The 11,313-nt window shown below is 46.2% G+C and overlaps 1 protein-coding gene across 4 annotated transcripts in view; it reads left to right on the forward strand.

Moving 5' to 3' along the window:
- The first annotated feature begins 1,490 nt into the window (after positions 1–1,490).
- The window catches only part of CHUK (component of inhibitor of nuclear factor kappa B kinase complex), an 84,238-nt gene continuing 74,415 nt past the window's right edge, over positions 1,491–11,313 (forward strand). Inside the window, exons 1-2 of one of the 4 annotated variants that reach the window (XR_006102879.1) lie at positions 1,491–1,707; positions 3,478–3,572. Coding sequence is in view for 2 of the 4 variants with exons in the window: in XM_042457596.1 (XP_042313530.1) it covers positions 1,537–1,707; positions 3,478–3,572 (266 nt within the window). In the remaining 2 variants the exon portion in view is untranslated. The remainder of the gene's footprint in view (positions 1,708–3,477; positions 3,573–11,313) is intronic. The other 3 variants (XR_006102880.1, XM_042457596.1, XM_042457595.1) reach the window with 3 other exon arrangements.

Genomic DNA, 11,313 nt, shown 5'->3' on the forward strand with positions numbered 1-11,313 from the left:
GTGTTTGGCCAGAAAGGGACTGAGGAGGAGAGGGCGGGCACATGCCTCCTCCTCTCCGCGGGGCTTCGGTGGAAGCTCCACCCCCCAGCTTTGGCCCCCTCGACTTGTCTGAGGGACAGCTACCCGGTCCCCGGCTCAAAAAGGTTGCCTACCCCTGTTGTGGGCTCATCCCAGGACTGCAGGGTCCACTCAGCTTTCCAGCCTTTTGTAGGTTGGTAAAATGAGTACCCAGCTCATTGGTGGCAATTGGCTTACACATTGGTAACCACTTAAGCTTGAGTGCTGAGTTTTGTATGAAGCGGTATAATAATGTACTTGTTATTGCTATATAAGTTAGGCTGACAGAAGTGACTGGTCCTAGCCTATCTGTAAAATTTCTGATTGAACAAGGATTTGAACCCAGGTCTTGGTGGTCCATCCACCATCCCTTACTGCTGGCAATACTTAACTGTCAGTTGACCATCTTGCAAAATCTGGACCCTCTCTCTCAGTAAGGGCAATCTGAAACAGGCAATATTTTGCACATATCCGTGTCCTTTTTTAGTGGAGCATAAACTTCTCCGGTGTAAGGAAAGATGGTGGTTCTTCTGAGTAGATGGATGGGGAGGGGAAAGCGAGGCAGAGCGAGGGAACACTTATCTTGGCAGTCCCAAAACAAAGGCCTGTTTATTCTTGTTGTTGCTGTGAGCTGTCTTTGAGGCAACCTTGTGGATGAGGTGTCTCCAAGTGCATAAACTTCCCTGGAGTAATGAAGAGACATGGTTTGGCGAGGATGGATGGATGTCTGTGGCTGCCTCCTGTTGCATTCTGGGGTTTGTAGTTTAAGGAGGGGCCTTTAGAGAATCCTCAGCCAGAGAGCCCTTAGGCCTCTCTGGACTACAAACCCCAGAATGCAACAGGAGGCAGCTAGAGCAGCCAAAGCAGAATAGCAGTGCTGATTTCCCAAAGTCCTCTATGTGCGATGGGTGAGGTTTGTGGGACATTAGGGCCTAAAGCGTCGTCATCGTCGTTTTCAGAGCCCTTGGCCCCCTTGGTTCAGAGCCCGACAGTCCCTCGACGGAGAGCCTCAAAAGCTTCCTCGCTCAGTTCAAAAGACCTCTTCATCTTGTAAAGGATTGAGGCCAGGTCCCATTTCGGGGCTACTAATTCAGAGTGGTCCCCAAACTGTCCCTTTAAGGGATGTCGGACTCCAGCTCCCAGAATCCCAGGCTATTGGCCGACATAGCCGAGGCTTCTGGGAGATGGAGTCCAAAAGCTCTTAAAGGGAGCAGTTTGGGGACCGTTATCCTAATTCAAGATCCTGGGTCTAAAGATGGCCAGGCAGACGGGACATAAAGAAAAACACGCCTCAGCGGAACTGGCAGCAGTAACCGGAAGTCAGTGTCGCTCTCCCGCTTTGTTTGCCCTGTTCCACCATCACTTCCGCCTCTGGCCCTAGTCCCGGAAGCGGCGGTGCCGAACACCGGAAGTCCTGGTGGCTGTCTTCCGGGGTCTCGCGAGCGCTGTTCCGGTGCTGTGGGGCCCAAGCGGGGCGCGATGGAGAGGCTGGCCAGCAGCAGCAGCAGCAGCAGCAGCGCCGCCGGGGCCGGGGCCGGAGCCGGGGCCGGGCGCGGAGGGCCGCCGGGGTTCGCCGCCTGCGATCCGTGGGAGATGCGGGAAAGGCTGGGCACCGGCGGCTTCGGCAACGTTTCCCTCTACCAGCACCGGGTGGGTCTCCCCTCCGGGACTGCGTTCCAGAAATGGTGTCCTCCTAAGCCCCGGGAGAAGCGAGCCTGGGGCCCGGGAGAAGCTCCCTGCCTGAGGACGGCCCTGGTCGCGGGTTGCCCCGGGCGGCCTGAGTGCTCATGCTCCCCGCAGGCGGTGAGGGGAGGAAAGGGTGCATCTCTCCCTGCCCTCCCCATTTCTTCCTCCGAGGCAGGCAGTAAAGAAGGAGCAAGAGATGGGAGTAAGAGACGGCGAGGGGCGTGGAGGCCGGGTCCCGGGGGGTCTTTGAGGGCAGGGGTGGCTCAAGGGGAGGCAAGGGGAGCCGGAGAGGCCAGACGTAGAGAGGGATGGGGCAATGCCGGGAGCCTTTTGCCTCTTGCAGAGACTGCCCTGGAGCATGTCCAGAGGAGGGACAACAAAATGGTGAAGGGTCTGGAAACCATGCCTTATGAGGAGAGACTTGGGGAGCTAATTATGTTTATCCTGGAGAAAAGGAGGTGATATGGCAGCCCTGTTTAAATACTTGAATGGATGTCACATTGAGGAGGGAGAGAGCTTGTTTTCTGCTGCTCCAGAGAACAGGGCCTGGAACAATGGATGCAAGCTACAGGAAAAGAGATTCCACCTCAACATTAGGAGGAACCTCCTGACAGTCAGGGCTGTTCGACAGTGGAACACACTCCTTCCTCGCAGTGTAGTGGAGTCTTCTTCCTTGGAGGTCATTAAGCAGAGGCTGGATGGCCATCTGTCAGGGATGCTTTGATGGAGAGTTCCTGCATGGCAGAATGGGGTTGCACTGGATGGCCCTTGCAGTCTCTTCCAACTGATTCTATGAGTCAATGGACTTTATCACAAGGGGGACAATTGGGAGTATCAACAGTGATTAACATGTTACAATCCCACAATTGCACTATTAGTTTTCACACAACATCAAGGTGAAAGCTGATTAAAAGTGCATTAACCCGTGAATAACCAGGCAAGAAACAACAGCAAATCATTCACAGGATTTTCCTGCGAATGACGTTTTGCTGTTTATTGTCTAGTTATTCACAAGATAATAGCTCTTGTGTTAATCTCACTTTAATCGTTTTAATGTAATAGCACAATTTTCTCAAGTTAATCACATTTTAAAACCCCAATTTCCCTACATGTGACCTAGGAAAGTGAGCTCAATCCTTTTGCAGTCTGGCACCACCACTGGCTCCCTGTGGCTTGTGGACGGCCTGCTGTAGCATTCATTCATTTATTTAATATATTATGTTTATTGTATATTCTGCCTTTCACCCAATGTGGGACTCAATACAGGATAGCGGACTAGGTAATCCTCTGATTTAGCCGGGTCCTTATTATATTATCACCTTATTTATCTACTAATACACGTTCTGAAGAAAACTAACAACCTAGGTCCAAAACACACTGCAGAAATAATCCAGTTTGAGACCGCTTTAACTGCCCCTGGCTCAGTGATAGGGCATCTTTGGAATAGCAGTTTTTTGTGGCACCAGAGCTCTCTGACAGAAGGCTAAATGTCTCACAAAACTCCCTGTTCCCAGAATTCCCCAGCAATGAGCCAGGGCAGACTCAAACTGGGTTATTTCTGCAGTGTGTTTTGGACCTTACGCAAAAGTCTGAAATACCCCACAAGACAGCCAGGATTTCCTGCAGGTAAGGCTCTGAGATGCCCTCAAATAGGCCTTAGACAGTTCCTTCCTGCTGCAGAACATGCATTTGCCACTGGGGTCAACTGATAAAATGCTTTTCTCTACATGACAGGATTTGGGTACAAAATTAGCAATCAAGTCTTGTCGCCTGGAACTAAGTGTGAAAAACAAAGATCGGTGGTGCCATGAAATTGAGATTATGAAGAAGTAAGTTCCTTTCTTTGTATTTTTCAAGACATGTATTTTGTGTATATATATGTGGCTGGCATCCTATTGGTTAGTTTCATTTAAGCCAGGTACACCATGAGAGGGGATGATACCCCCTGCCCCCAGAGGAGAGAAAGAAACTGCCACTACTGCCAAGGTGAAAGAGAAATGGGAGCCCCTCACCTTCCCTAGAGGTGAGGTCCTCCCCCTTTTGTCCTGCCTATCTTCCTGCCTCCCAGCATCAGAGACAGCAGGGATGGGGGGCTTGGGCTGTGCTGAGCTGAGCTGACCTCAAAGAGATGGGGTAACTTCTGTAGTAGGCCTAGATGGAGTGCTGCACTCACAAACATGCTGCTGTCATTGGATAATATGGAGTGCAGTGGTCTGCATTTTCTTCCCGGGGGGAGGCAGAACCAAATCCCTGCGCATGGGAAGGGTCCACTGTACTGTGTGTCCCATCATACACTGATCAGTCCATCATTCCTTCCTTTGGGACCTGATATAAGGATGCTACATATCTGTATCATAAATCCCATATTTTCTCTGTTCTGTCAGTGACGGGAAAAATTCCACATACTCATATCTTTTTAAAATTCTTTCATCTCTCTGTCTGAAGAATCATCATCTTGCTATTATTTGCACAGGCTTTGCAAGGGGGAGTACACATCAACAAGCATTGCATGCATAGACCTACTAATATCCAGTTACCATAACTACACCAAGAAAAAGTTGTTCTAACCATTTCTGGTTGGGCAACCAGTTTGTCAGCCACAAAATATCCATTCTAGTATCCTGTTTTGAGTGGAACATCACTTCTTGAAGTCGTCTTATTTTAACCTCAACCAGTTGGGAATTGTCTGACAGATTGGAAAAGCATATTCCTTTCAACTATTGGTACCCATCATTGTGTTCAGACATCTTAGCTTCATTACAGTCATCCCTTCTTCTCCACGGGGGGATCTGTTCCAGTCCCTCCCTGGATAACAAAAAACCATGGGGCATCAAGTCCCCTCATTTACTGTGGCTGCACAACATGCGTGCAGTTGCTGGTGTGACCATGTGCATTTAAAACACTGTGGGTTGCTGTCTATGGGAAGCTCAGATCCGCAGATGGCAAGTCCACAAATAAGAAGAGCCTGCTGTAGTAAACTTGGAAAACCTTATTCAGAAACTAAAACTGTTCCCAGCAGATGTAGGTTATCAGGTGTGAAGTATAAGCAATTACATAATATAATTAAAGCATATAACAGTTCAAACTTTGACTGGACTTACACCCCACGCGGGCTCACTGTACTGTCAGATGACAATGCTACAAAGATACTCTTTGTGGGTGAACAAACCCCCAACTGTCAAGTGCGGGGAGGAGGGCTGAACCAGATGACTAGAGAATGGAGATTACATTGTAGACATACATATATCTTTACTTCTGCAATGTATTTGATATGGTTCCCTGTGATATACAAACCACATTTAACCATCTTGTCAAGAAATACTGTATATACTCATGTATAATTTTAGAAATTTGAGCTAAAAAACTGACCCTGAAAACCTGGGTCAAATCTATGGGTCAATGCAAGTGCTGTACCTTAAAAAACAGGAACCATCCCCTCTCTTTGAGTAGAGTGGCAAAAGGTAAAAGCTTAGTCCATCCAGGGAGAACCAGTCTAGTGCAACTCCACCAGCGTCTGAGCAGCGTTCCGAGAGGGGAGGCGCCGGTGGGAGCAGCGCCTCATAAGCTGACCTGCCGGCCCTCTCAGAAGATGCCGTGCCTGGGACCTGCGGTGTTGTGCACCTGTGCACCTGCGCAAGTCCACCAGCGTTCTGAGAGGGGAGGCTGTTGAACTCTTGTTGTATGGCAGGTAACTGTGATTGTAACAGCATTGATTCAAGTTGTCAAGGGTTAAAAGCCAGACTAGCACTGAAATGTTTAGATGTGTGTGACCATGAGCAATCAGCCTTTGGAGGACGAAAGCAAATGAGCTAAAGCTGTTGCTCATAGGTACAAGGCCATTCTACTGCCTACGTGCAGCAAGCCTGGAAATGAACATGTGTCTATTTAAACAAAGGGACAAGTTTCAATGTGACACAGGAAGGGGGTGAGTTTGTGGGACCGCATGACATTGTGTGTATATAAACTCAGGGACTTCCGATGAATAGTGTGGGTTGAGAAATAGAAGTTGGTTGTGTAGTTCTGCATTGGTTGTTTGGTTTGTTTGGCTTACTTGCTAATTAGCTTACTTGCTGTTCACCGCTATGATATTTGGAATAGCGGTATATAAATAAAACATATTATTATTATTATTATTATTTGCACTCTGTAAATAAAGATAAGCACTTTCGGGAGCCTGGCTTGTCTGGTCGTTAATCAGCAGAAGCCTACAGTGGTGCTGGAGAGTTCCCGACGGTTGCTTGCATTCCTTCATTCCTGGAAGACATCCATCTGCTGTCATCTTCACTGAGGGCTGTGAACACATTTCCGAAATTGTCAGTTATACTCTGCTATATTCTGACACAGGTTGGGGAGCTGCTATCACAGTAGTGCGGGGCAAGGGGAGATATAGTGGTAACAGGGTGGGTATGAGCTATAAAGGAAGATGAGATCGATGCCTAATATCTATCTCACCTTCCTCCCGCCTTGTTAACCCAAGAGAACCGAGAGTCGTCCCAACCATACCACAAATTCTTTCTCTGCTCCTATGTAATGCCAGGTTGGTTAGGAATAAAGCCCACATAATCTATGATCTCTTGGAAGATGAAAAGGCTGACCTGGCTTGTATCACAGAAACTTGGTTGGGTGATGAGAGTAATGCAGTTTGGACCCAGGCCCTTCCAGCTGGTTACACTGTAAAGGAGCAGGTTAGGGAAAGTGGGTGAGGGGGAGGGATTGCCTTAGTCCATAAGAATATCTATGCCCTAACTAGAAAACCTGTCCGGAAAATGAGCCACATTGAGTGTATATACCTGACACTGAAGGCTAAGGACAGTCTGGGGATTCTGTTGGTCTACTGTCCACCCCGTGGCCTAACAGACTCCCTGGCCGAGCTGACACAGATGGTCTCTGAGCTGGCGCTGGAGTCCCCCAGACTACTTGTTCTGGGGGACCTCAACATCCCCTTTGAGGCCGGCTTAACAGATCTAACAGGTGCAGCTTGGGAGTTCATGGCTTCCATGACAGCCTTGGGCCTGTCCCAATTAGTCTCGCGTCTGACACATTGTGCTGGTAATACACTCAATGTGGTTTTTGCTACGGAGCAGGAGCAGCCGTGGGCAGAGGTAACTGAAATCTCTGCTCTGTAGTGGACGGACCATTTTCTGGTCAAGGTGGGACTGAAGACGACTACCCAGATCCCCCCCGGGGGTGGAGGACCTATTAAAATGGTCTGCCCTTGAAAGCTGATGGAACCCAAAAGGTTCCAAGAAGCTCTAGAGAGACTTATGATTGGGACTGACGGCAACTCTGTCGAAGCCTTGGTCGATACCTGGAACAACGACATTACCAAGGCTATAGACAGTATCACTCCTGAGCGTCCTTTTTGACCCGCTTCGAATAAAAAATCTTGCAATGACTAGAGTGCCGCTGGCGGAAACATCAGCACTTATCCGACAAGACACTCCTTGAGAACTTATTGTGTCTTCCTATGCTGCATGTATCGTGTCTGCAGAGACCTGCCCAGCAGAGCTGTTCAGAGCGGTTAGAGAGCTGACGCAACCGCCTACCACCCTGAATCCCTTGCTTCAACCAACTATAGCCTGCTGTGATGCTTTCAGTGACTTTTTTGCAGATAAAATATCTCAGATAAGGGCTGATCTTGATGCCAGCTTTTTCACAGAATCAGTAAGAGAGGTGTCCAGAGACTCTGTGGGCCATGTTAGACTGGATCACCTTGAGTTTGTGAGTACCAATGAAGTGGACAAGCTCCTTGAAAGTGTAAGGAGGACGACGTGTGCCCTCGATCCTTGCCCATGGTGGATGACCATCCAGGGAGGGGATGCTATGACTACATTATTACAATCAATAATTAATGCATCCTTTAGGGAGGGCAAATTTCCATCACAACTAAAATTGGCACTGGTTAAACCGCTTTTAAAAAAGCCCTTCCTAGATCCCCTGGAGAGAAACAACTATAGACCGGTCTCCCTATTACCATTCTTGGGCAAGGTGATCGAGAGAGCAGTCGCCCTCCAACTCCAGGCTGTCTTGGATGAAACTGATTATCTGGACCCGTTTCAAACCAGCACCAGGGCAGGATATGGAGTGGAGACAGCCATGGTCGCCTTAATCGATGACCTCCGTCTGGGCACAGATGGGGGAAGTGTGACCCTGTTAGTGCTCTTGGACATCTCAGTGGCTTTCGATACCATTGACCATGGTATCCTTCTGGAGCGCCTGAGGGAGTTGGGTATAGGGGCACTGCGCTCCATTGGCTCTGATTCTACCTCTCGGGCTGGTTCCAGATGGTGAGCCTGGGGGACAGTTGCTCTTCCAGAAAAGAGCTAACATCTGGCATCCCTCGAGGCGCCATTCTGTCCCCCATGCTATTTAACATTTACATGAAACCACTGGGAGAGATCATCCAGAGACATGGGGCGCGGGGTTATCAGTACGCTGATTACACCCAAATATGTTTCTCTATGTCCCCGACTGTTACAGTGACTATCAATGACTTCTCCCCTTTGAATCCCTGCCTTGAGTCAGTAATGGGCTGGATGAGGAAAAACAAACTCCAGCTGAATCCAGAGAAAACGGAGGTACTTGCCATAGGTTCCTTAGGTCCAGGGAGGGAAATTTTTCCACCACTCCTTGATGGGGTCACAGTTCCCCTGAAGGATGGAGTTCGCAGTTTGGGAGTACTTCTGGATCCGTCTCTACATTTGTCATCTCAACTGGATGCGATGGGCAGAAGTGCTTGGTACCAACTTCGGCTGATACGCCAGCTGCAACCCTACCTCAACCGAAAGGACCTTGAAGCTGTAGTGCATGCTCTGGTAATCTCTCGTCTTGACTTCTTCAATGCGCTCTACATGGGGCTACCCTTTTATCAAGTTCGGAAGCTTCAACTAGTGCAAAATACGACAGCCAGGTTGGTCACTAGTTCTTTGAGACTTGACCATATAACACTTATCTTGAAAGATCTACACTGGCTCCCAGTTAGCTTCCGGGCACAATACAGTGGTACCTCGGGTTACGAAATTAATTCGTTCCGCGGCTAATTTCGTAACCCGAAAAACCTTCGTAACCTGAATTGCCATAGGCGCTAATGGAAAAAAATAGCTCTCTGCTGCCCTCCGGTGGCGAAATAGCGCCAAGGTTTTTTCGTAACCCGAAAAAACCTTCGTAAGCCGAAACAATAAATCCCTATGGGATTTTTTCGTATCCCGAAAAATTCGTAAGCTGGGTAATTCGTATCCCGGGGTACCACTGTACAAGGTGTTGGTCATCACCTTTAAAGTCCTACATGGCTTGGGTCCGGGTTACTTACGGGATCGCATCTCCCTATACAATCCGCCCCGCATTGTTAGAACAAGTGGGAAGAATTTTCTGGAGATACCAGCATCCAAACATGTTTCTACTTCCCTAAAGGCATTCAGTATAGCTGCCCCTAGACTTTGGAATGGACTCCCAGAGGAGACCGGCCTTGTTACATCCTTACAAACCTTCAAGAAGGTGGTAAAGGCAGAGCTCTTTCACCGCACTTATCCTCCTGACCGCCTATGAAGATCACTAGCATGGAACGAGACCAGCTGCCCCCGTGATTGATTGTTGTTAAAGTTTTCAGGTTTTTATGTTTTTGTGTTCTTATGCTTTTATTCTTTTAACTGTGGTTTTAATGGTGCAGTAACTAATGCTGCAATATTGTAATTGTAATTTTAACCTTGTTGTGATCCCGCTTCGATCCATCAGGAGAAGTGGGAAGATAGAAATAAAAATTATTATTATTAGTAGTAAAAGAAGCACCAGCCCACCTCTATTCTCTCAACTGTGGTGCTGCTTCTGGCCCATTTGAATGCTTGGACAGGAAAATAGCAGCATTCTTTGGCATAATTTTCCTTTCCTTCAGCTTTTACATCCTTTGCTGTATGCCTCTAAGTTTTACCCTCAACTTATACAGGGATCATATAAAAATTCATAATTTTGGCCCCAAAATCTGCCCTCGGCTTATACATGAGGTCAACTTACAGTCAAGTATATTCAGATATATTTTAGGCAGATCCACAAGTGGTTAAACATCCATATTCAACAAGTGCTTATTAGGCATCATTATTATTATTATTATTAACCTTTATTTATAAAGCGCTGTAAATTTACACAGTGCTGTAATTACCTGTCTTATATTGCCTTTTGTCTCTTGTCCCCAAATTGTCAAGGAGAAGAGTGCCCTTTGCCTGCATTGAGATCCCTCCAAAACAACTGAATTACAAGAGAAACAACATTTGTTACAAAATGTAGGCCTGTGACTCTACCATCATCATTTTTCTTCTCCTCTATGATTTTTAAATATCTCTTGCCTGATGAAGGAGCCAGTGAAGCTTTGAAAGCTTACGTTATGTATTTTGTGCATTATGGTTCGCCAGTAAAGATCTTGACCTTATGTGGATTTGGGATTTTGTTGTATTTTGCTGTATGGTCAGTATGGATACCCCTGAATACGTTCTTTAGGAGCAATCTCACAACTGCCTCTTTTTAAAGATGCCTGGGACTATTACCTCTCTTTGTAAGACATTTACTGCCTTGACCTAGCTGACTGATGCCCACATGGTAGAGATGTTTAGTTAAGAAGCATATGGGCTGATCAAACAGTTGATAGACATAGTTTTTTGTGGGGTTTTTCAGGCTATGTGGCCATGTTCTAGAAGAGTTTATTCCTGACATTTCGCCTGCATCTGTGATTGGCATCTTCAGAGACTTTCTATGGATAGACTAGCTTTCACACTGGCTAGATTAAATGTTCTTCCATCAGCATTATTGGAGGGTAAATTTAGTAAGACTCTTGTTCATGAGCGAACATGCCCCTGTAACTCAGGAGATACAGAAAATGTTGGACACGTATTGTTTCATTGCCCTTTTTATGACAATGCTCGCAGAGATTTGATCACTCCTATACTTTTGAATATACCTGGGAGATCTGAAGTTTTCTATTTAAGTTACCTATTATCATACTGGAATTCGCATATAACTTATAAAGTGGCACAATTTTCTGCACTAGCAATCACTTGTAGGAAAAGAACAACTGATCAAAGTTAAACACGTAATATTGTGTCATGTCTGGTTAAAATCTGATATTGCTAATCTACCTTTATTATTTCTAGCTTAAGGGCGGAAATCCATAAAGGTTTATTTTTATTTTATTTATTTTATTTTATTTTAAATGAAGCTATCTTAAATGTAACAGAAATGAATTATTTACATTTCGAGTTGACAGATTTTTATCCCAAGCAGTCTTTTTATGTGTATTATTTATTTTTCTATGTTATATTTTATATTGATGCTGGTCTTTGGCCATAATAAAGAATTTCATACTTCATACTTTCATGGAACAATGGATGCAAGCTACAGGAAAAGAGATTCTGTCTCAAAATTAGGAAGAATTATAAATTCAATTATTATAATATTGACTAAGAAACTAGATTGTTGTAACTATGTGGTGCGTTACAGAATTATTATTTAAGACCTCAAGGAAAACTTAGGTGCGTTACAGAATTATTATTTAAGACCTCAAGGAAAACTTAGGTGCGTTACAGA

Source organism: Sceloporus undulatus, chromosome 3 (assembly GCF_019175285.1).
Source record: "Sceloporus undulatus isolate JIND9_A2432 ecotype Alabama chromosome 3, SceUnd_v1.1, whole genome shotgun sequence".
NCBI classification, from domain to species: domain Eukaryota; kingdom Metazoa; phylum Chordata; class Lepidosauria; order Squamata; family Phrynosomatidae; genus Sceloporus; species Sceloporus undulatus.